This window comes from Mesitornis unicolor, unplaced genomic scaffold, assembly GCF_000695765.1.
Source record: "Mesitornis unicolor isolate BGI_N332 unplaced genomic scaffold, ASM69576v1 scaffold39385, whole genome shotgun sequence".
In the NCBI taxonomy this organism is placed as follows: Eukaryota; Metazoa; Chordata; class Aves; order Mesitornithiformes; family Mesitornithidae; genus Mesitornis; species Mesitornis unicolor.
The window spans coordinates 15231-42131 of NW_010186884.1; the positions used below are offsets into that span (position 1 = coordinate 15231).

At 36.6% G+C, this 26901-nt stretch overlaps 1 protein-coding gene across 1 annotated transcript; it reads right to left on the reverse strand.

The window, feature by feature from the left end:
• Positions 1–1923: 1923 nt before the first annotated feature.
• TM9SF2 (transmembrane 9 superfamily member 2) lies at positions 1924–24852 on the reverse strand (the record flags this gene model as incomplete). The annotated part of the gene is made up of 16 exons (XM_010185266.1): positions 1924–2597; positions 6096–6267; positions 6892–7003; positions 8019–8170; positions 9655–9814; positions 10457–10514; positions 12661–12780; positions 13021–13153; positions 13278–13386; positions 13476–13555; positions 16064–16175; positions 17015–17139; positions 18745–18874; positions 22700–22827; positions 23503–23596; positions 24785–24852. Coding segments are annotated over 16 exons (1821 nt in total), but the record flags the coding sequence as incomplete, so codon positions are not given.
• Between the last annotated feature and the right edge of the window lie 2049 nt (positions 24853–26901).

A 26901-nucleotide genomic window follows, 5' to 3' on the forward strand; every position in this document is an offset into this window, starting at 1 on the left:
AAGACTCCTGCAAAGCAGCTGAGGACACACGCGATCTGTATGATGGCAAAATCTAACAATTTTTACAGCTGTTCGAACACAGCGAAGCGCTGCAGGAAGAACTGAAGCTCCCAAGCTAAAGATGGGCCAGGCAGCTTGCCATGAGGTACAGCTGGCCATAAAGCTGCTTTTTTATTGCTTCATGGTTAGTGAAAGAAAAACAACCCAAACCACCAACTCCCGTATCATGTTTTCAAAACCCAATTTGCACTGAGGATTACTTTCAGACTAAATTTGGCAACGATGGTCACTTTTTCACTCACCAGAACTTTAAATGCTAGAAAAACTTCTAAAATTATCTGAGGCAATAATGGGTTTCAAGGTAGACACCAACTTCAGAACAGCACTTCTGTGAAGCCTGTGATGTATTAAACTTTCTGGATTGTCTTGAGTACTGCGCACTGAAACCCGATCATTTCAGATTCCAAAGCAGCTGCAATTACTATGAGGCAAGGCTGCCCAAAAAACTATGCAGTAGGTTTAGATTCCGGAAGATGATGACACATTTCACAAGCTGCCTTTATAGGTGAAGAGACTTGAGAAGCTGCCGTGACTTCTCAATGGGAAACTCACCCATCCATTTCAAGCCTCCATACCTACAGTGGCTACATCTCACTTCTATTAATCTGCTTTTTAGACAGCACTCGTATATACATCACAAAAATCTGTTTTCATATCACTAAACCGGAATTCTTGAGCACCTATTATATTTCAGTAATGCACAGCTGAGTCCTGTTTCTCAAACTAAGCATTCCCATCTGTGTAATAACTACTGACGATGCTGAGCAGTGACTATACATACAGCAGGCGATGGCAAAACCAGGGATATGAAGAATATTTGATTTTGTACTTTTAAAAATTGTGAGTCACACCACAGCTCACTGCATCAGTAAAGAACAAACGCTTACCACACTCACCCTTTTCCTGTTTTGAACGTAAAACATGGAAGATTTATCTAACAGCATTTCCTAGTGACTGCACGCGGGGAGGGGCACGAGAACAAACCTGTCCCCAGCGCCTGTGGTTGGGGACAGGCAGAACCTGAGCACGGTGTGGTTCATCTGGGAGGGGTGGTGGTGCACAGCAACTGAGGAAACATCATTTGAAAGCCTTTTTTACATTCCAGCTTTTAGCGGTTAATAATGACGAGTTACCTTAACCAAAGGTATTTTTATTGGGTTCAATATTCAAGCATTATTAGGTTAAGGTCTTCTCTAAAAGTAAAGTGGTAAGAATAAAAAACCCCAACCTTATGAATAACAATTGGTTCATGAAATTTAATTTTCAATAAAATTTTAGCGGGCTTGTAAAAAACACTCCAAAAGCCAAATTGTATTACGAGTCTAAAATTACTGAATGAGATATGAACAGAATACTCCATTTTCAAAAACCACAAATATAGGTTTAATGCTAGTCACCCAAAATTGACAGTAGTCTCTTAATATAAGGCAAAAATAGTAATTTTCTTTTATTTTTTAACCTACATTAAGTACAATCAGCAATAGTTGCCATATAGAATATGCATCATCGAGATCTTTTAAAAGCAAGATCAGCAGAGGACGCCGACTCGTGCATTTTCAGATCTTCTCAACATCCGGACAATCCCACAGCAATCTCTGAAAACGTACCTGGGTCGAGGACTGGATTAACACTGCAGAGTGGTTTTGTTAAGTGTGTGTATCATTTAATTCTCATGCGCCACAATCACATTTCAGTGTTAGAGCCATGTAGCACAAATAACATTTCTTGCAGATCTAAGGGTGTTTAATGTATACTGACACCATAGAAAATGCCATAAAATACTCTATGCAGTCTTTAAGCTTCCGTCTTCAATGTAACTGTATTTACATACTTCTAGGAACTTACGTAATGAGCCACTGAAGACATTTTTACAATATTTATTAGATTATGAATTTATAAATTCCAGGACTCAGAGGCACATAGTTTAAAAGGCCAAGAACACCAAAACTAATGAAGTCACAGAAATCAGAATATTTATGGACGTAACACCAGTAAAAAATAAAAATCACATCTGAACTAAATGCAACACTTCTTAAGAGTCATCCTTCAAAGTCAGCATAATAAAAAGTTCTCATTTCCCTCAAAGAAAAATAATTCATCCCACCTACCAAGCTAGAAAAACCTATTTACAGTCGTACTTTGATCAGAAGCATCATTAACTCGTGTAATACAGCCACTTGTAGTCTGCCATTAGAATTTATCATTTCTTTTAAAGTATAGTTGTATTTACAAATGCATAAATATTGTAACTCTGATCTTCGTAAGATCTGAATGAAAACAGGTTGTTAAGTCACAATACAAACGTGTTAGTGGAAAAAGTGTTTGGGGCAGCTGCATGTTCAGTATCATTCTCAAAGAACAGGAAGCCAATACTTCTGATAAAGCTCAAGTTCATCAACTAGACCAGGTCTTTAAGTTACGTTACTGAAGATTAAACCTCTTCTGTGTTAATTCTTTACACTGGCTTCTTCAGTCAACTTTCACCACGCTGTATATTTTGGTCACAAACCAAAAGCATGCGAAGAATCCAATTGTGCCTAAAAAAAAACAACAAAAAGATGTTACACGTTAAGAAAACTGACACAGGAGACCTCAATTTTTATCTGTAGTTCAACTCCTTCACATTGCTCCATTAAACCCTTCTTCAGTGAGCAGGTACACACACTTTACATGATCTGCTCAGCTGGTGAGAATATTACACTTAATAAACCAATTAAATTGACAGCATCAAAAGGAGTTTCTATCTCTTAGTTACACTTCAAGATCTTGAAAAAAATCAGAGCACTACCTTTATTTTTGCATAAATCAAATTTCAAACCATAGTACAGTTACTATGCAACTGGTACTCCTATTGAAAACATGTGTTACATACTTTAAAAATAAATACTTCTGAAATACTTAAGGCAGTCAAAAGGCAAAAGCAAACCTGAACTGGAATTTAAGGATAAAGAGTGTTTTCCTGATAACTTAGAAGCCTTTCAGCTGAAGAAAAATAGCTCCACTCCTTCTCTTTGTGAAGCTCCAACAAAGGTTTTTAACAAAAATATTCCTCTGAATGCAAAGTAGTTAATAAGGTTGGACTTTGTTAATCTAACATTTGTATCACTACAAAATGCAGCCTCGATCAGACTGCTAATGGACTAAACAGCAGCTCATGACACCTGTTACAGGAACTTTCATTTCCTACAAAAACTAGGGCAGGAGAAACTCTCTGAAGATTATCTGATTTTTGCCCGAGTACTTCTTCTAAAATCATAGCCTTAACTTATGCAAAAGCCAAGTAAGCTCTTCAAAGAAAAAAAAAAAAAAATCGCCTTTATTTTAGATCTGATAAGAGGCACAATGCAAGTCGTGTGCTAACTCATTCACTGCACAAGCTTGGAAGGAACCATGAATGATACCACGGTAATTTTTTTTCCCTTCACGCTTGCTAAACTACTGATGTTTAACCGACTCATTTACTATGATACGTAGTTGCGGTCCCAGCTGTGAATCAAAGATTTGTCATGTAGCTCCTGGTATTTTGCCTGCTGAGCCTGATCAATGACCTGGAAGGCAGTATGGATGCGAGCGCCTGAAGCATGTGTTACACTGACATAGCAGCAGGGCACCTTCAAAACCCTTCCTGATACTGAGGATTTTTAACAGATGAGTAAGCAGCAGCAGAATAGTTTTGATAAAACAATTACCATTTTCTCTTTTTAGCTCCTTGATTATCTTGACATAGGAAGTCAGCTGCCTTTAGGAACAGTTTTTGCTAAATTGCTAATATCAACCGAAATGGACAAAACTACTCTTAAATTTTAAGAAACAGGACTATTCCCCCAAATTAAAGGATAATATGAACTTAATTTTGTGAGATGTAGATAAAATTGTTAAGCATACGTTTCAAAGTTCTAACCATTTGGTTGACTTCACACATATTCTCCCCTAATTTCAATATAGAAACTGAAAATTTTTTAAAAAAAACAACTCAAACCATGCAAACTCGGAAACCTCAGTTCAAGTTGTGCAGCACGACCTGCATCTCCGCTGTCCCAATTACATACAAATTACTACCACAGAAAACATCTGAAAGGGTCTGAGAGTAAACCACCTCCTCTTTGCATCCTTGTGAAGATACCCTGAAAAAGGACTCCCCAAATTTACAGATCTTACTGCCTCTGGATGATGTCACGTTCTTTCAAATCAGTCACATCACAAGGGCAAAAGATGGAAACAATATGGGTACCTTAGGTACAGAAAGTCTCACCACAGAGAATCTCCTCTAAATCCCCTTAGCTTGAATGTGTGCACTCCAGAACTACTGTACACGTCTGAAGTAAACAGACTGAACAAAGAGACAGGATAAACACAATTCTGGTTTTGGCCAGAACTGTTTACTATTAAGAGGCAGACATACTGGATGTCTGTTAGAAAAGCTAGTGAAACTAAATGCTCACTTCTAGTTGAACAACTGTGCATTCTTCAATATTGTAGTTCAAGGAGACTATTAGTAAACCCAAACCAGAAATAAAGGTTAAAAGAAAGGCAGGGTGAGAAATAAGATGGAGCAGGAAAGGGAAGCAGAATCCCTGATGCAGGTATTCATAACAACTTGCTAACCAGTACACAAAACATAAATAAAAGTAGAGATGATGTGTAACTTACAAAACATCCGCAAGCAATGCCAAAACACATTAGACTGACTTAAAAAAGGATGGAAGATAAAACTATCCGCTTTTGGAACACAGCTTGATCACTTTTCAGAGATTACATAATGTATTTTAAGTCCTGCTCCCTCCTTGTAACAGGCAATGACCCACGAAACTCCTTGCAGGCTCTTGCTCCTGTTCATCATCATCTGCATTCAGCCATGGTGCACAAACAGCTTCAATATTTCCTAAGCTGAAGTGGTGATGTCTTTGAAATTAATATTTGGTTATGCTTAAAGTGAACACCAATCTCAAATGTCAGTTCTTTTCCCATTAGATTTTTTTTTCTCTCCTATGTTAAATGGAAGTGAAAATTCTACTTATAGTGAGATCTGTATTAAAAGCTCTTATGTTCTAGAAGGTTATATAGCTTTTATAGCTGTATACATAAATCCATATCTAAGACTTAGGAATCACTAGACTTCATCATAAACACGGAGCTTGAAAAAAAAGCATTTTAAAATTTAAAAGCTTTAAAGCACTGATCAATTCAAAATACTTTCAAAATACTGCTCCATAGAGTAAAGTCCACTAAGACTGACTACATTCTGCTGGAACAGAACATTAGCATTTTTAAGATTTTGGGGTATGGTTGCTGCCTTGCATGAGAGTTTGAAGAAAGACTTCTTGCATCTCCACCCCAACCAAGGGACAGGCGTGTATGACTGAAGATTCCTTCCTAGTGCTGAAGATGACGAAGGAAGATTTTGTCCCCTCATCTCATTTACTGAAGAGGAAATTGAAATGCAAGCACCTAAGGTGCTTTTTCAAAAGCTCATACAAAGATGACAAAGTTCTGACAAGACTACATCAAAAAATAGTGAAAAAGTTCTGTCCCCTTCCCATGCCACTTCAACGCAATTGGGAAAGAAGGTAAAGAAATTCTGGAAAAGAGCAAATGAAAAGGGGAAAAAAAATATTCTCTGTCAACTTTTACTTCTCTTTCTTCCTTCCTCCTATTCCACAAAAGCTGCATTTTTTTTTTCCTTAATTGATACTGTAACATTAGACTTGACTGTGTGTGATTTGAAGTGTTTCTCCAAAGGCAACTAATTTTAAAAATTGAGTTTAGCACTTGACTAGCATAGGAGTGAAATCTGGAGTCAGGTGTCATATTTGAAGATCTAATTAGCAGTAGTTTTGCCTCATTCTCACTTAATCTCTTTCACTAAAATTTGTGATCAGAGTTACAAAATGCTACACAACTACCTGGAAAAAAAAAAAATCAAAGACTGCTAACATAAATTTATGATCCTGTATGAAGATAAGTTTCGCCAAGGATGCTACTGTGCAAAGCTAAAGGTAGACTCAAAATTCAAAAGTAAGGTTCAACATGCTTACCTGTGAAAAGGAAGAAGATCAGAACCATAATCATGGTATAACCGAAATATAAAATGGTGCTAGCTGTTCCTGTGATTTGCAGTTTCGAAAAAAAGTAATGTATTGCATATATTAGGAAATAAACTGCAGTGAAACCACTAGTCAGAAATGAACGCCACTGCCAGTGATAGTCCTGGAAGAGGTAGGGGAAAAAAAAACCAAACATATGAGTAATATTCCATACATCCCTGACACACTGACCCTATTACTGAATGCAGAGCTACTTCTTCTATGATCACGTTATCTGAAAGTGAGTTTTTATAATTCTTATCTACAAGAAAAAACCTATATATAATTGGTATTGCTTTAATGACACCATTCCCAATTAGAGATAAGAAATGTAAAGATCAATTGATGGTCAAAATATGAATAGGCAAAAATCTAAAAATTCAAATAAACCAGATGTACTATTGCTACCAGAGATTTCCACCCCACTTCGTGGTTGGGGATGTGCAAGAATGCACTTCGATTGAACCAAAGATTAGTTTAGCATCTTCAGAAAACAGGGAGTTGGACTCTAAAGATGAGATATCTGACTTAGCAGTAGGCACTACAGGGTTTTGATATTTGTTACAAGTTTTGCCGGAAGTAGCCTGCTTCACCTCTGCTTCACTTTTTAAAGACATGGTTTAAGGACATCATAAATGGTGTTTATGTTGAATTCTGGAATACTTATTTCCAATTACAAAACCCTCAAAGTTTTTCAGAAGCATTCTTAAAACAGTGTCAAGTATGAATACTGAAGAATATTTCTTACCTCTGCACATAGGTGGAAGTAGCAGAGCAATATTGTGGCCTCAGAACATGTAATAACTAAAATAATGAATACCAGAAACAGGAAGCCAAACATGTAATACATCTGATGAGACCTATTAAAAAAAAAGTTTTAAAAAAATATTATTTCTTCCTATGCAGTAATATCACCTTCATCTTAAGTATTCCCCTTCCTACTGAGGTACTGTCAGTTGTGTGGCTATACAATTGGCTAATTTGTTTTCTGACTGAAGAACAGAAGCCTTGGCAGCTCAGTCTGAAAACTGTGAGAAAGCAAGGCCAAAGCCTGCTCCTGGTCAGAATTTTAGGGAAAAAACCGACTAGACATAATGAGGGAAATTACAGTTTCAGTGAAGTCAGCGTGACCTCTTCCACTGACTTCAGCAGAACTTGGATTTCACCTCACATTTCAATCAAAGGGGCAGAGCTGCAAAATAACAAGAAATGTCAAATGCTGTAGCTGTCTACGTTGGGTAAAGGCACCTCTTCAAGGTTCAGAAACAGTTTAACAGGATCCAATAACTAAATTCTGCCAGAAGGAAGACAAATCCCTTACAGTAGATTAGTTTGTCAGTGTTCTATGAGCTCACATCAGAATTCACTTACACTGGACTAGTCTTGTGCTTTATTTTTAAAAGGAATTACTTTCTCATGCCTTTAGAAAGATTTACCAAAATTTCTTCTTGGTTATTTTTTTTTTCTCCCAAGAGTAGTAATACTTTTCTAGCTCAACAACTACAGAAAAACTCAAGTCAATTTTAATATACTTACTACTCTAAAGTTATATGCCGTATGTCAGCTTCAGAGACACTTCCACATGAAGTCAGTGGAGTAGCATGAGAAAACCAGTTATTTGAATATTGTAGGTCAGCTGTGAATTGCTAAGCATATCACAGCCACCTCTCCATACATCTCCACAAGCAAAACAGGCACTGAATATCTTCTAAACCATAAAATGTTAAAAAATGCTTATATTCACATTTTAATTGAACCAGTATTCTGGTAAACCTGTGTCACTAAAAATCAGTCAAAGCATCTTGAAGAAAAATTTTCACAAAGAAATTACCTCCTTTTATGACAGAAAATTCAAATAGATTGTGCTTAACTTACCAAATACTATTGAGAATAAAGAACAACTGTATAAAGATGCATCCGAAAGGCAGAATCCCTCCCATGATAATGCCAGGTAATGGCTTTGTATAGAATGATTGCTCAGGAATCTGACGAGGAATTTGATTTGTGCGGACAGGGTGTTCAATAGCCTTTAAGCAAAAATAAGAAACTGCTAAATAAATAACATGTCAAACTACAGCACCATCTTTGTGCTTTCTTTTTGAAATGTGTGGTGGCAAAAGTCTACTGTTTGTTTTGAGCACGTGCGTACCCAGCTGCTACGACATCTGCTTTTGCTGCCAGCCTTAGCTACCGAGATTTGCTAGGCAAACAAGCTAAAAGACAGCTCTTATTGAAAACATAGCAACAGGTATTTTGGACTTCCCTTTTTATGATTACCTATCTATGATCTGTTACAGAGCCTGAGCTGATTTCTCACTTTTCAGCTGGGGGGTAGTGGTGGTGTAGACTTCTGCTTTCCCCTTCCAAAAATCCCTATATGCTGTTTTTCAGGATTTACTCCACGAATCACTTTAAAGTAAACTTAAAAACTGAGAGGATTCCATCTGGCAATTAAATAAGATGCAGACATAGATCAGCATGGTGATGGAAAAAATTTGAGGCAGATAAATGCATACTTTGCCATCTTTCCCTTTCATAAAGATTATACCAAAAGCTTCAATAGATACCTGCTAGGTACTTGCTTTCTCATTTGATTTTAGCGTATCTGTGACACTTGTCACTTTGCCTTATAGTTTATCAAATCCTCTTTTCTTAAAAAAACTGCCTCGGTACAATGCAGGGGGGTTGCTGGAATTTCAAGCTGGTTATCAGAAAAACCCACTGAATTCTGGTTAAAAAAAACAGGTAACTACAATTGACTTAGAAAGTGCCTCCTCAGATACTTCAACATTCTCTGAAGGTATCTATGAGAGCTACAGAGAGCTGGAACTCTGGCTTCCTCTACAGGGAAAACCACAAAATATCTGAACTTAGAGATCTTTACATTTGTAGGGCACAGTAAACCACATTTTAAGCAAAAAGGAAATAATTCATTTCACTATTTACGAAGTTTTGGTCACCAGTGTCACAAAGAGCTTTCATATAAATAAGTAAAATTAGTCAGTTTAGGAGTAAATCCCAGTTAAAGTTTGCCAAGCAGTGATAATCATTTACAGAACACTTAGGCAAAGAGATTTCACAAGAACTCTACAATTTGATCGGAAAATATCATTCTGAAGACTCAGCGTAGAGGGCAGACATGAACAAAAAACATGGGGGAAAACCAGAAATGCGTAAGCTGCTTTCCTTTATGCTTGACTGAGTCAACTTTTTTTGAGTAATGAAAGAGCTACTAATTAAAATAATGCCTAGATCACTGCTTTATCTGGACCAGTCACTCAATTAAATACAATGATAACCCTAATCGTTGTGAAGAAATATCACCACCAATAAACAACTGAATATCAAAGTTCTGGAATCTCAAGATCAGGTATCTAATGCAGTGCTAAAATAACTGAACAGAACTGGAGCTGACGATGCAACTAGCTTAGGTGCTACCTCAGTCATAGTCTACACAGTGAAAAATATGTGTATACTCATACTCACAAAACAATTTTTGAAACACACTTACATTTTTCTTAAAACCAAAATAGGCACCAATAAACGTCAGCGGTACAGATATGCAAAACCAGAGTGCCAAAATAGCAACCAAAGTACCAAACGGAATAGCTGCTGAAGAGCCTTCTCCCCAGAGGATGAGGTTCATGATAAAGAAATCTGCAAATACAATTCTGAAAAATACATAACACACTTAAAGCACAGAAATACTCCTTAACATTTAATAATATTGACAAAACAATAGCACTGCATGAAGATTTCAGTGTAAATCTCTGAAAACCAAATGACACACCAAATATCAAAATGAAGAGGTCAAACAAGCAATTCTTTGTTAATATGGTGGGACTGAACTCCAGCAGGAGCTGACGTTCCAACTAAGCAATTTCAAGTATAGGCTTGTCTAAACTGCACTTCAGGGTAAGACTGCTTGCTGTGATTAAGTAGAAAAATTTATCACAGTGGTTATACAGTATATGACACCATATAAGACCAACCTCAGTGTGGTCAGAGAAACAGCCTAGAGAGTAAAGGAAAGCAATTAAAAAGTGTGTCTGTCTAAAACTTACTACTATCATAATGCTCTTTATTAATCAACCTTTTCATGTGGTGAGAGTAAGAAATGTTTACTGAAAAAAAATATCTAAGGATGATATGCCATTAACATATTCATCTTTGTCAAAAGCACCGTGATATTCTTGTAGGTTCAGAAATAAAGGGATGATGTAGTAAGATTTACTTGGATAGCTGAAACTTAAAAAAAAGCTATGCATGTCAGAGAAGCAATTTAATTAATTATGGCTATATTCTTAACTTACCCAGGACAAAGGAATGATGTCAGCAGGACATTTGTTTTCCACTTCTCACCTCCAAATGCTGTATTAAAACATTTGACAGTCGTCAAAATACGCATCAAGGTCACAACTATTAATTTTCCAGTCCATTTACCTGTTATACTTAGCTTGCCAAAACTCAAATAATGTGCTATCATGACCAAGTTTAAAACAGTAAACTAAATCTTCAGTAATAAAACTGAATACCCTCATCATATTGCTTAATCACAGGGCTTCAAGGGTAAAAAAAAACCCTCAGACCAAGGCAGGAAAAGTATCCAACTAAATAAACCAGGTCTCTGGCCACTTTTTCTGTTAAAAGAAGGAGCAGATTTGCAGTACTTTTAAGTCTTTAAAATACAGTTTAAACCTGGAGTGATTAAGAAGTTTATGCTTTCTAGCATTTGTCTGCAGGTTTCAGTAGGAAAAAATATATAAATATGTGAAAGCAAGCGTAACAGTTTTCTTGAAAAATTCTTGTCCAAGAATCTTACAAAAAAGTCAGAACTAACATGCTTACAGAAAGCAGCGATGTTCTCTTAACAGCATTAAGCAATGGTGATACCAAAAGACCAGAGATAGCTTTACTAAGAAAACCTTTATGAATTTGCACTACACTGATAAAAATTCTAGTCAGCATACCTGCAAATGAAAATATCCTTCTGGAATTCAGTGAAGCTGACAATTTCATCTGAGCACTGCCATAATGACATGCTTCTTTACTTCAAGAGTCAGAAGTGATTACAGTTAAGAGTGATTTTAATTAAGTTACTATTTCTTCATAAAATCTTCATAGAACATGGCACTGGTTACTAAGATTAACCATTTAATTGCAACTCAAGTTTCACTTTTCAAATGAAATGTTGAAAAAAAAAACCCAACAAACCACTTTTAAAACTGGATACTCATTTCAGTTGCATTTTGGTTTATGTCTCACATTACTTTATTTTTAAGGAGAAACATTCATGTATACACGCTTTATACAGGGTATGTACCACCTCATATTATAATATGTCTGGATCAGTCACTCACTGTCTTAGTAGTTAAACACGATATTGAAGCATCAACTAAATGATTTCCAATAAGTATAACGTGAAATGTAATTATTATTATTAGCTACAACTCCACTGAAGATACTAGATTCAATTTACCATCAACACACTTCAAAACACATAATATGCAGCACAATATAAACCACAATTGTGCCCTCAATTATGCTCTTAGTCCTAAAGTCTCCTTCCATTTAAGTCTAATTGGCTTGAAGAGAAGGACAAGGAATAGTTCACTATTGTATCATTACCATTGTGGAAAAAATCCCTAAAATCCCTACAAAATACAACCCCAGTGGTTATCCCCACACAGAAATTACTAAATGGTTGGAATAAAGAACTTTAATGCCTATTGCCAGGTTGAAATTCAGAAATAAAGTCCTCTAGCCCTGTATGTGCAAAAACTAAAATAGTCCAAAAGATTCAGCTCACTCAGTCATAAAAAGTCTTGGACCTTGAGTAAGGTAATTAAAAAGGCTGTTTTATTGTGGAATGGCATGCTTCACCTTAAACCAAAAGACACAGGGGCAAACTGTTTAACGTTGGTAGGCAGGCCCTGAAACAACAGCTAGCTGGGATCAGTTAAGTTAACAGTATCAACCAAGTACTGTCAGGTGCCCAAACACCACTGGGTTAATTTCTACAGCTACAGAAAACCTAATAATCCTGCCTCTGCCACAGGCTGATAAGCAGAATTCTCCCAAAGACCTAGGAACCAGCTAAAAAGAGGTGACACATCTCAGGCATGCAAGAGTATAGGTTCATGATTTGGGAGGAGGGGGGGAAATGTTACCAAGCCACATTGATGGCTAAAACTATAAAGCAAGTTTACAGGCTGCCCCAGACTGTAGGAAACAGAAGTACAAAACTATCTGATGTACTGAGCTTAGTATTAGTAAAATGTAATTTGCTTCCCAATTCCCTAAATACATCGCAGCAAGAGCAATTCAGGGTGCATGATCTGATCAAAACCAATGTAACCACGTCAGTGGTCTATTCGTGTTTTCTGTTAAGGTAAGTACACTTCTCTCGTTTGCCCTGAGGGAACTACAAACAGTACTGGAAAAAAAAAATCACTTCTGTGACAATAATTTACTTTAATGAACTTAAGCCCTGTCACTTTAAATAACTTTTACTCACATTTGTAGAATCTGGCAGCAACATAACCAGCTGGAGTTCCAAGCAGTACCCACAAAACTACCGCACAGGTCATTAGAGCTCCTCGGTTAGCAGGTGACAAAAATCCCAGGCAAGCAAAAACTAGGAAGCAGAGATGCACAGTTTTAGAAAGTAATTATACGTTTGACTTAAAGCCAGTACATCAGTTATCTTAACATCCGTGTATACTAAGGTGCATACTACAACAGCTCAAGTCCATCTAATCTTAGACTTCCAAGACATTTCTAGATAAAAACTATACTGCTATTTTTACTGGTACCATGCAATTAGCAGTGAAAGATCATCTGTATTCAACTAAATCCTCCCCACGTTATTACTTACACAGGGTAACAAAGGTCATTATTAAGATCTGTGTGCCAGAGCCTAGAAAAACAGAGAGCAGCATTCCTTTCCTTGGGGGCCTGAAAATATCACCATGAACCAGCTTCCAGCCAAATTCTTCTTGAGCATCTTCCTGTAAAAGGAAATATACATATTTTAATACAGTAGATTGCCACTTAAATAGCCTGTTACAGAAATACATTCAGCTGAAAAAATTACATTCCAAATAAATTTTAGGAGGTACATTTCAGACTTACAGTGGAATCCATCTGATTGTATCTTGCAATGTCTTTATGCAGTGTCCTCAACATAATCATAGCTACCATTCCAGACAGAAAGAGGACAATCACCAAGGAATTCATAATACTGAATTAAAGGAAAAAAATAAATCAATCATTCAAATTGCCATGTAAACACTGCAGTACAGTACACTTGAAGACTAACTTTATTCTCACCTAAACCATTGAATGTGAGTGTGAGGCATGGATTCCAAAATATAATCCCATCTTGATGCCCACCTTATACTTTTTTCCTCCTGAAAGAATAAACATATTAGTTTCAGATAGAGACAGTATCCATCTTAAATTTACAAGCTGATGTTCATGCAAAGCAATCTTAAATCTCAAAAATTTAATTTGCACGCCTTAAAGGAAATAGTTTAATAAAAACTACCTAAAACAAACCTAAGCTTTGACCATAGAATCTAAACCAAAATACTTTGAATAGTATTGAGCGCCCATGTCTTCTGAGGACATAAAGGCATACAAAAGTAATTTAATTGCGCTTCAAGAATTATGTTAAATCAAGCAGAGTAACAAAGAACATGTATTTTTTAGCGTATGTAAGTCAACAGCACAGACACTAAGAAACCAAGCTCTGCTATACAGTCTCCAGCACAATGTTCCACTTTTTAGACAGTGCTCTGTCCAAATTATCCTTTGCTGTCATACAACCTTGTTGCAGTAACAACTACCAAACCAACTACATTCAGCTTATACTGCAAGACAGGTGGGGAAAAAAATGCTACAAAACTTACATTGTTAGTAGAGGGAAACAAATTATTCCTTCATGCATTTCAACTGATTATACTTATTCCGACTGAACATTCATTGACACTTCAAAAGAATATTTCTTTGTTTTATTTTGGAGAGTAAACATGAAAAAAAGGGAATAAACAGTACTGATCAACCTGAAGATTGCTATTAAAAGAGCCATAAACATTAGTATCCATTAATAAAAATGCCTAGGTGTTTCTCTCACAGGATATTACTTCAGTACTTTATAACAAAGAAGGGCAAGAGTGCTTTCCAGTAAAGCCAGTTTTTGAAAATATAAAAAACAGCGGGTTAAAAAATGTTTAACCAAGATCAAATACCGAGTTCACTGACGTAATAAAACTAGGTCTCAATGGAAGGAACAAGTTGCTAAACTGTCATAAATTATTCTAGGACAGAATCACATTTTCCCCCACACCTACACTGCCTTTTTTGTGCCTTCCTGAGCTGACCTGATCTGCCAACCCAATGGAGTTTCAGAAGACAACCTCCAAGTGGTGTAATAATTGTCCTATGCACAATCTTGCACACACACACACACACACACAGCTGGGCATGTCCTTTTCTTTCTTTTAAGATAACCAATATAATAGCATGAAGCTAAGGTTATTCTTAAATAGTAACTTCTCACAGGTTTCCAGAAGTACTTGCTTTTCAGTATACAAATTAATTTCAGCATCATAACTGATATAATTTCTCAAAATAAAATTATTCAGTCATACATAACATAACCCCTTCTTAGTATTTTTATTATACTATTTGTTGTAATTTGAACTCTACCACATAATCCAATACATTACTAGAGTAAAGAAGGATCTTGGCAATTCTTCAAACACTGCTATAACAGCTTGTAAGAGATAAAAGGTGTTGATACTCAAGACAGCGTGGTGATATGATATTAAGACCAGTGCTTTACTGCGTACTTCTTATGACAGTGGCAGCGGACCCCACACCCTAACTCAATATTACCCTCCAAGTAACTCTAAGGATCAACTATCTAGCCACCATTTCACCAGGGTTGAACTGAATCCTACAGCAGGCTATAAATCTAAGACAGATATCTTAACAGCCTTGATATGACAATGGCCTATCATTTTGAAAGGCAACACTGACCTTGCCATCAGAACAAGGAAAAGGTTAAACAAAATTAAAAACTGCCCTATTGCTGGTTTTTGAAGTATTAATTGCCAACATTCTGATTAAAGTTCATAATGACAGAAAAAAAGGAAGGCATAGACCCCTCATATCCAGAAGAATCACAGAATTATTGAGGTTGAAAATATGAATTGCTGTGTGTGAGCTATCCCTTCAATACATACACAGGGAGTCAAGAAATCCCATTATAGTTTGCACTTTTTAGTGAGTCACTTTGAGGTCTTAGACTAATAGAGAAACAGTTTGGGATAGAGTGGGAAACTCTGGGAAACAGTTTGTCCAATAAACACCATTAAAAAAAAAAAATCTCTTGCTTGTCATCAGAATGAGACATACTGAAGTATCACTGCTCCTTATAGTTGCCTGATATACTGCTCCTCTGCCTTTAAATAGAGTAGGGGAACAAAGAATGCCAGGATCCTATTCTTTTGCAAATTTCCATGGGAGGAAGATCTTGAAGAGAAGAAAGATTTTGCAGCAGGAGAGTAGAAAATTATCAGCTTCAACCTTCCTACAACACTAGTTTGCTGAAACACAATTTCTCAGACTCAGAGCTTGGATTGAAAAAAAAAAATCTACAGACAATCAAGTAAACAGAAGTGCGATTCTTTTAAAAAACACATATGCATTTCACATTCCATGTGTGGAGCATGATACGCAAAACTGTGAGGCATGTGGTTGAATACCAAGCCATATCTCACATTCCAGTTCAAATAAAGTTTTAAAACCACAAATTTACTATTATGAGATAATTTTAGTAGTCCATCTTTATAATTCAGAGTATTAAAGTATGTTTTTAAAGAAGTAACTACCACAGAAATCTTGACACTCACTTGAAAAGAAACTGAGTACGTGTAAGCAATTTTGACTTCTCCATTAGCCTTATTACTGATATCCATAGGTACTCCTGAGCAATCAGGGTTGTCTGGATGAGTGTGCTTGTAACTGCGGGAAGAAAAAACACAGAATGAAAGCTGCTTCACTGACAGTACTCTTAAAAATGTATTCATCTTACACAAGCACCAGTTTCATCCAGGATTCTTCCCTTAAATACAAGAATTTTTCTTAATGCATCACAAATTTCAGAACTCTTAAGTAATGTATCATAGGCACAGGACTTTTTGATACTTTAACCTTTTAAACAAAAGTTGTCTATTCTAAAATGAAAACTATAGAAAACACAGTCTCCAAAGCAGAACACCAAAAATTAAAGCATAAGTAAGTCAACATGCTAAGAACCTCCAAAACACTCAAAAGCTACAACACAACTACTAACTTCTGTGAGAAAAAAATATTTTCAGCATGATGCTGTGCCAACAATGTAACATGCTCAGTTATACCAAGAATACAAAAGAAAGACAAGATGCTAAGAAATAATAAAACAGACATCAGTCGTGCAAAAGGCACATAGACACCAGAACAACTGACAAGTATATAATTCAATTCAAATCCCGATTGCTCAAGACATCGAATGTTGCACTCTCATCCCTCCTGCCTCAGGCGCTGGTGGCTTAATCTGTCACAAGACAAAACGTTTCCCAGTAGGGAAATGAAGGTTGCTTCACTGAACAAACATCACTTCCAGGTTTTATTTTATGGGTTTTTTTTGGCCCACATAGGAAATAGTGCACACAGATCTATGGAAATCAGAACAAATTCAACGGGAGAGCTAATCTACAGGTGACATATCTGAAAACATTTCTGACTAGCAACAGAACCCCAAATCAAAGCAAGTATCTTGGGATGCACCGCTATTTGATGACAAGTTATTGCTGTGTACTAACCTTTTTGGTTCAAGTTTAGCAGCAACTAGTCTTGCTCCCAGAGCTTCATTCTCCACAACATGGTAATATATTTTTATGTCAACATGGTTGAAGATATAAAACGTATCTTTTTCATGAAATTCTGACTGCAATGATAAAAGACGATGTTAAACAATCAAAAAGATAAAGACATCCAGAAGCCTTAGGCAAAAGGCTTACATAATAGAATGTTAGACTGTGTGCACCTTTTCTGTCAAGAAGTTCTCCTACAGGATGAGTGCACGACTCCAGGAACGCAAAGACACTGAAGTCTCTGCATTAAAAAGGCAAACTAGAAAAGATAATGCTAAGAACTGTCTACTATAGTTGGAAAGTAGAAACGTACTTAAATATAAAATATATTTATTAAAATATTTTGGTAACTGAAGACGTCTCATTTTATTGACACAGTAAACTGAAGAGATAACTGTGCAACAGCTTTCATATCAGAGATGTTTAAAAAACAGCAGCTATTTTAAAACAATGTGCATATTTTTCATAGCTTAAATAGAACCTTCCAAGACAAACAAGCAAATAATTGTTCTTGGTGACAGAACCATGCTGACATTTGAAAGCATAGATGCACAGGGATGAACTGCAATTAGTAGCAAAGAATGCTGAACACAAATCTCAGGTGAAGGGAAAGATCAGCTCAGAATTCAAAGAGGTTGTTAAAGCTGTTAAAGCTTGTGGTTACAAGCATTACACCTACTGAAGTTCAATTTGTACTTCTTCAGGGTTCTATCCCCAACCCTTTCTACAAAGAACTCCAATTCTAAGAATCGCTATATAAACAGTGTTCATCTACAGTCCTTCAGTTATTCCTTCAAAGGTTATTTTCCTTTTACTAAAACCAAGTATTTAAAAAAAAGTAAAAGAATACTGTCAGCTTACATATTTTATCATAAACATGTTTCCAGCATCCATTCACATGGAGCCTCTGAAACATTGTGAAGGAAAGGAAACAAAATTAGAAACTGCAGAAATTGTTGTCTTTGGTAAACATCCATTAAGTAAACCAAACCATTTTGGAAAAATCAAAAACTTATTCCAGGTTCTCAGTGACCTTTCCATGGAAGAGGTCTGTGGTAATCTAGAAACACCTTGAATTTTCCATTGCGTTCTTTTCTCCATAATGCTTACAGTGCATTTATCTGGACCTCCACCAGCTAATCCAACAGATCTATCTCTCACAGGAGAAGCTTTGTTCACTCAGAAATCTTATATTCTGCCTTCTTCCATTAGCCTACACAGTTTTAGGGATAGCACTCCTTCAAAAAGTAGTAATTTTCATGCAGAGCTACAAACATGTCCATGCAAACCTGCTGCCATGAAAACACTTCTATCCCACAAAAATGTAAAGTCCAAGCCTTCCAATGTTTAGACTTCTTAGGCAACAAAGAATGCAATGCTTTTCTTCTCCTTCACTCCTTGCATGTACTAAATGGCTATGCAGGTTCATCTCTTTCCTCTATCTTTCAGAGCCCTTCTGTATTGTGCAACAGAAGAGACAAAGTCCTTTCAGTTCGATGATGCTCACAAATTGTGATACTTGCAGAGAGAGCAGAATATTTTGCTAGTTCTAGGCAGCAAGGGTTCTTATGATAGTGAGGACTCTCCATAGAAACAGGACACAGGAGAAATGCCAGTCTTTAAATTAGTATAGAAGGGATATTAAAAAAAACCAACCAACCATAATTGCATAAACATACATTAATAACACAGGCATCTTTTGGACGGCCATCTTCTGTAATATAACAGCCAATAGGAAAACCAGGATTGCAGAACCGCTGGCCATCTTCAACATCGTAACACCAGGTCACGGGCATGTTGTCCACAATCCTGTAAATGGGATAGTGACATTTCACAATCTTTCAAAATACACAGTGTAATGGAAACAAAGCCAGGTTTAATATTAATCTAATTTTACTACAGTCATTATTGGAAGATTAACTACCAGAATTATACTTCTTTAAGATCTTAGCCCATGGAATTGCACCGATTACCAATCCAATTTCCAAATGAGAAACAAACATGTGGCTCTTCAACTGAAACTTTATATTTTTAGAAAAAAAAAAACCAACCAATTATAAAATCAATCTTATTTCTTCAGAAGGTGTCTTAGAAATAGGAGGCTTACTCTATGACCACAAAAACATTCTATTCACTGGACTGGTTTCCAAAATCCCCTTACAAATACGGCCCAATACAGAAAACTCTCTCACTCCAAAGTCCTAACAATCTAGCATTTCATTATTTTGTCTTTAAAAATGGCCAAAATCATCCTCTAAACCAGCTACAATGAACTTGATAACTTCAAGTTTAAGATAATACACAAAATAAAGAAATTCACCTACACACACGTATTATTAATTCTCCAGCTTGGTCATGGCTCTTGAATTGCAAAATACATTTTTCATGGCACTCTTTAAACTTCTATTTTGCATTAAAGCTAAACTGCAACTTTTGGGGTTTTTTTTGTTTGGGTGTTTTTTTTTTTTCTCTATTTAAGTGTATTCCTGACCATTGATCTCAGTTGCAGTTCCCTAAGAATATGAAATATTTTAACTAGACAGTTTACATAAGTAAAAAAATTTAAGTCACCATGCATTTGCAAAAGTAATCACTTTCAAACCTCCCTCCATTGTCCGCTTGCTGCCTTTATACTATTGTCTCACAAAATTTATATTCACATTACCTTAAAGTCCTAATCCCAGTAGGTTTTTAGTTCAGTTTCAATGAAAAATTTGGGGAGGAAACCCCACACCCCATGAGGAGCTGCAGAGAATTATAGGACAGGAGGACAGAAACAGTATCCAACATGCTACAAACAGCACAAACATCAAAACCAAAAATATACTTCTAAACATAGAAAAGATACCCAACATGGTCACCTGTCCCTTCGTAAAAGGAACTACTAAAAAAAACCCAAAAGTATTTCTTTGTGTTATGAAGTGTTTTAACTACCTGAAAGTAAGTCCCAAAAGAAAGTAATTCAAAGAAAACGTAAAATTCAGTCGCTGTCCTTAGGGCAACTTTAACTGCTCCAAGGTATGTTTTTAAAGGTCTATTAATAAACTTCACATATGAAGATATAAGACAACTGCCACTTTTTGTGATCATACTTGGAATTTTACCTCCATAAGAAATGCTAAAGAGAGCTCTTGCTTCTCTTAGTATTTTCATTTCATAGTCAGAACCAGGTAAACTGCTAATGAGTTTGGTTAGGATAAAGGCTTTCCCTTGCAACTTCTACAGCAAAGACATACTGAGCTGCCTTCAAGCAGCAATGCTGGAACAAATTGATGGCTTAAGCAGCAAATCATTTTTCACAGTTAATCTTCACATTAAAATGACTTGAAGATATTATACATGTGGGGCAAATATGATATACAACAGTGTTCTTACATGCCTCTCACATCTGGTGATGAACATTGTCAGTCAAGATATCATAGCAGTATGTCAACACCTAATCTTATTAAGTGGCTTTAAAAGCCTTAGAAGTACTTTGCACTATCTGTGTTCCCCTGGAATTTTGTGATAAATTGAAGCTGGATAACAAACCTCTATTAAAGCCTCACTTATGCTCCCTTGCTGATCCCTGTACAACATATCCCTGCTACCATATCCATACTCCTGGACTATGCATCATTCATCACAAAATCCAGCCACTTCCACTTTCTGAAGCTGTGGCTGAGGGGAACTATCATTACCATAACAGGCACAAACAGGGACTCTTCGTGCCACTGGTTCTTAAGTTTTAGGGCAGTGGGCCTAGCAAAAAACCAAAATAGTATAAGTGCTATTAAATGAACTAAGAATATAAAAACATATATACAGTACCCTAAATTTAAAAGGATGTTTTCACACTGAAAACTAGAACTACATCTTACTAAAAATCTGCACAGCCCTATCAAGTTAGTTGTACAGGCTAAAAAGTATACTAAAGCACACCAAGTATATCTGTAAAACAAGCTAAGGAAAAAAAAACAGTCTAAAGCACTTTTCTGTCCGATTAGTTTTACATAGTTCTGTTTCAGTTTCTATTTCACTAGTCAGCTTAAGTTTTGGGCTTTCATAAGAAAAATGAATCTCTTTCAAAGAGTGACAGAGTTGGACTACATGATCTTTAAGGTTCCTTCCAACCCAACCCATTCTTTGACTCTATGAATCTATTATAACTTTTGGAAACTACTTCTCATTTATACACCAAAACATACACAAACTGATGAAGCTTTATGCCACACCAACAAGCATCACTGAAATTCAAAGTGGTGTAAACACTATAATTATATGCAGCATCATGTTTGAGGCTCTACTTATTTCAGTATTAGGCATATACACTTTAAATCCCTGTAAAAGTAGCTGTGCCTGTCAGGGTTTCTTTATTACTTCCTAGTTCACCTATATAAACATATGGCTACTGCCTGTGAACCCTTCTGACCTCATCTATCAACTTCCAACTACACTAATTTTAAAGAGGTTCCAAGAAAGGTTTACATCAGTGAGCCATAGTTTATCCTTAGAAAAGGATTTCTCATATCAGTTCTCAAGAGCAGTAGAAAATGCACTCATTGCCTTTCCAGCACAGGTGGCTGTTTCAAAACCGAAGAAACAAAACATTACAGAAAAACATTTAATGACAGTGGTAACATTGAACATTTCACCTGCATTTTTCCTAATATATCCAGAAAGTTTTAATCTAATTAGATGATGACCAAAACCTTTGTTTCTGTGAAGCAAGGAGCACGTATTTGGAATCATTTGGGCAACATCAGTTAATAAGGCTCGTGTATTACTTGCAAAGACACGTCACAGAAACTCTGAAAACTTAATGCCCGAGTCATTCCTTCTACGCTTGCACCCAGCAGCCGCTGTTAGCACAGCATTCCATCATACAAATACAGATAGCCTGGCTGGCTATTTCCCACGTCAAGACAGAGCCTGCTGATAAACAATTCCCAGCTCTTGGATGCGGGTGTGGAGCATGGCTACATCCTAACTGAAAATCACCTTGAGATTCAGCATTCATGTTCAGTCCTGCTCCACCCTTCATGCTCTTTGGAAAAGACACTCAGTGTCTGAGCAAAAACAGAGCCCCAGAATGCTCTAAGATGACTCAGATGCTTACAGAGAGACTGAGGGAATAGCGAAGGACCAAGTCTTTATGCGTTCCTCAAAATTATTTCAGTAATTAATTTTCATTGGCCACCTTTCACTTGCATATCATATAAGAGAAACAAGCTCAGAACCTTTGATTCTATCTCCCAGACACGTTTGGAGGGGAGTGCAAAGGCTCTCAAGGAAAACAAAGACGACACAGGAATAGAATTAAGGTTCTTCTGAAGGAATGATTAGCTCCTACACTTAGAGGTGCAAAGAAATAGCAATATTTTACAGTAAGCACAGAGGCAATACAAAAGTTACACAAAACTTTATGTCTGAAAACAGACTCATTTCCATTATGCCTGGTGCTTATCCTTTAACTGATTGAAATTTTTATGACGACAACAACCAACATAACATCTTTTGCAAGAAAAGAAGAAGAATAGATCCAACACAAACATCCTGTGTTCAATCCGTATTAACTTGTAAGTACAAAAATAGAAACGAAATTATCACCAATATACTAGACTAACCAATGTATGAGTTTTGATACCAACTTACCAATGATGTTGATAATTCAGTAGCATACTTTTTTTCAAAAAGTCTAATTTCTGTTTATCTTCTGGCTTTGTGGTATCATATGTTTTCGTACAAACAGGTTTACATGTCTCTTTGTTCTTGAATGTGAACTAAAAAAAAAAAAGACATATGAGCAAAAAGGTTGTGACAAACTGTGTAACTGCAGTATTTTACAACTTTCCCCTATACATTTCTAACTGCCAGTACCAATACAGTAAAAACACTGAACAAATTAGCAAGACTACGTATCCTTCCAGAGGAGGTTTTTATATTGGTGTGTGCTATAAAACCCTTTTGTGATCATTGTAGGAGCCCTACACTAAGGGCTCCTTGTTACTGATTAAAACCTGTTTCCTGCAATGATTTACCAGACAAGTCATTTGACCTCACAGCAGCAATGCTGTCCCAAGCAGATTCAATTGACTGTCACCAGAACAGACAAGCTGGCTAACACGGTTTCTAATTCCTCCAGTTTAAAACTGCAATATTTTCATATCTGGTTCCAAGGAGTGAGTGTACTCAAGTCCCCCTAAAGAGGGGACAGATGAGGAGCTGGAATCAGGTTTTGGCATGGAGACAACCTCCATAGCATTTCAGGCTACAGCTTCATGATGCAAAGTACATAGTTAAAATTAGGTTAAATGGATAGATTTCTACTATGTGGACTTTAAGATTTTGAAGTGTTTTGAGATAAAGACCTCATGAAGAGGATCTTAAAGATTTTGATCTCCTTTGGATACATCTGAACACACACATTAACGAACACCTCTTATCAGAAAACAAACCCTGTAAGGAGACGGTTCTATCCTCTCTCCAAACAATACTTGACCAAGGTTTTCAGATGGACGCTTCTTTCCTTCTGCTTGACAAAAATCAAACCTGAATTAAAGAAAAGACATAAAAGTTAATAAGACATTCTCAGCTGCAAATATTAAATGTCAAACAGTGCTCCCAAACCAACACCTTCATCACAAGGAAAGGAACTGTACAGCTTTCCTTCTAGACAACAGTTCCTTCCTTGAACCTGCAAAGCAAAGGGTGAAAATCACAATGCCATGTTGAAAAAAAACAACAAACCAACGAAAAAAAAAATCCCCTAACAATCAAATCTCTTCATCAGGTATTTCAGAACTCAGTTTATATTAAATAGGGCAGCATAAAAATTTCCTTAAGTAATTAGAAGTTTCCTATTTGCACAGGAATTTTAGCCAGAAATTAAACCTGCTCATAGAGTTTCATAAGAGCCCTGAGAGAAAAGTATGCAGGCCAGATTCCTGGGGGAGTAGGCGTGGAATAATAAAAGAAAAAAATATATACATACACACATACAGGCTGCTCCTTTACAACAAGAGCTATTAAACAAACAGGTTATTGCAGTTTTATTCACCGACACATTTAAAAGCACATCTTCCAAGTTTTTACAACCTGATTTCAAGTATATCACATTTGTGTGCATTAAAATCCAGACATAACTAGTGCTTAATCTCTTTAATACTAACAGTGAAAATATGCTTTTGAAGCAACAGCTTTACATAGTTGTACCAGGCACCGATACATTTTGTACACTCCTATAAAGTGTACCAAGAAAACATTTGACACCTCATTAATATAATTGATGGGAAGTTCACACCTCATTACCACTTTAACTCATCTGGCTATAGGCTACTTAAGACAGCAGCAACACTTTGATCTATAAAATGTCAACTAATGCAAAAGAGTTATTATATATACATATAGATAAAATATATACACACACACACACATTTTAACCTTAAGCTACTCTAAAGCAGTACTTTGACCTCTGAGGGTCAAAGGGCCCTATGTGAGGGCCTATGAATCCACACACCACTTCTAGAGTACACGCAAAGACAACCAAGAAGAAGGAAGCAACAGATGCATCATCCGCTTGGTGAAAATGCTGTCATTGTAAACTTATGTTACCAAAATAAACAGACACTCTTCACTGGGAAACCGATGTAGCAAGTAGATAATACTTTAAGATAAAATAAATTCATCTTTTTGGAAGAACTAACAACTAAAATGACACAAACAGTGTAACATACTTACGCAGTATATTCGTAGGGAAGGACAGACTCTACAGAGTCAAGCCTGTTCACAAACAGCTCAATTCCAGACTGAAAGAATGGAGATAATCAGTAGTTACATTAATGCACTTCTTCAATTCTGATAGATATATAAAAATAGATTTGTGTGAATAAGGTAAAGCTGAAAATGTAAGATTTTTGTAATTACATATCTTGAAATGTAGAATCTCGTGTAATGAACTTTATCTGCTGAGAACATAAGTAAAACACTATCTAACCATCACAAAAACAGTGACCACATGACAAAACCACTTTAAGGCTAACATCCATTCAAACTACGAGACAGCAAGAAATCATGCACAAGAATAATACAACTATCACAGTGTTTTAGTTTAATGTAGCATGGTAGAGCCATATTAGTCATCACCACAACTTCTGTGCAATAAGTCTTAAAAGAACACGAATGAAAGTATGAATGAGATCAGTACTTCTCCCTATAATTAAGCTGCTCCACAATTTTATACATGTAGCAACTGAAAGCTGAACTGTGAGGATTTGAACAATGTATTCAGACTGATAGACTACCTTAAGTTTGAATAGAAGGCCTTTCAAAAGGGAAGGCAAGGATATCCACATTTATCTTCTTATAAAAGCTTATCAATAACTCCAGCAATTCTTGAGCAAGAACCTGAAATTCGAACGGCTGTGGTTTCAGACTAGTTTGGTCTATGCGCATTAATTACAGTTGGAGTAGCTTGCTGCTACGAAAGGGAGAGGTCTCTTACTCTTCCCACTTAGTCTCAAAATTGCTTCCCGTATTTTAGTCCCGCAGTCCCAATATATTTCAACTGTTTACCTCATGCTGTTTTAGGCAGTTATCTGCTTGAACAGTAATCCAATCAAACTGGCTAAAACAGCAAAAGACTTACCCCAAAAAAACCTGTTAAGAGGTGTTTTTAGCAGCACAGCAAGTTGAACTGTCTTACTGTACAATTAGACAGCAAAAGGAAGATGAGTGCTTTCAGGAACAAGACCTCCCCTTTTCAACAGCAAGCCATCTATTTTCTCACCATGAATCAACAGGAGCTTTTCCTCCCTATGAAAATTCACTCAAGTTTAGCCAAACCAAGAAATTCTGGAGGGAAAAAAAATAAAAAGAAAAAAAACAAAGAAAAAAGAAAAAAAAGATGGAATTGTTCACGTGTATCTGTAGTTCAGATACTTCAGTCAGGTGCTATGCTTTACCAGCAGACCGTAGTTGTCCGTGTGCAAGTCAGGATGCAGTTCCACGAGAAGCAGGTAGTGAAGACACACCTTACTGCTCTAAGCCATGCAGATCTGCTGCTTACCTCTGGGTAGTGCCTGCTTTTCGTAACTCTGTAAATCACCGCAACTCACTAACACAGCAAAAAACTAGTCTGGCAAAAAGCTGGATAGTTTCCTGACATGTTAATAAGCTCAAGAAAAGGATTTAACAAGTAACACAGCCAGGACAATGCACAGGACAGGAACACACTGCCTTGAGGAAGACGGGAATGAAATCTCTCACTTCCAGCAGCAAGGAATGGTCACAGAACCATAGCCTTAGATTAGCTATTTCTCATTGGAGGAGGAGATTTACTTGAATGCTTCAATTTTCCATGAGAAGTATACACGTTAGTGCAGATCAGCATCTTTGATAAACAATTTCCCATACAACAGCAAGTCCCTTTTGGAGTCACCAGTATTTTTATTTAACTTCAGTAAGGACCCTTAATGTTCAGGCAAGAGTTACTATATAAGTCTGCACAGATCACACTCCATTTCTGGTGGTATTTCAACCAGAAACAGGAAAAGTACCCAAACTGAGTTTGCCCAAGCAAATTAGTAGAGAGCTTGGAGCAAGGGGGAAAGACATGGGTCTCATCATTCTTGTGCTGCTAGCTGTGTGTCTCACTAACAACATCCCATCTCTCTAACAGAGTGGACAGGAGATCCATAAAGATTCTAACAGACAAAAAGTACCATTTAGAGATCTGGTCTGTGGGTCTAAATCCTCAAGATGGAGGAAAACTCAGTATTATTACTGATATCAAAAATCAACAGTGACAACTGCAAGAATTCAGTAAGAACACTTAAAAAATTAAGGTTGTGCAGGAA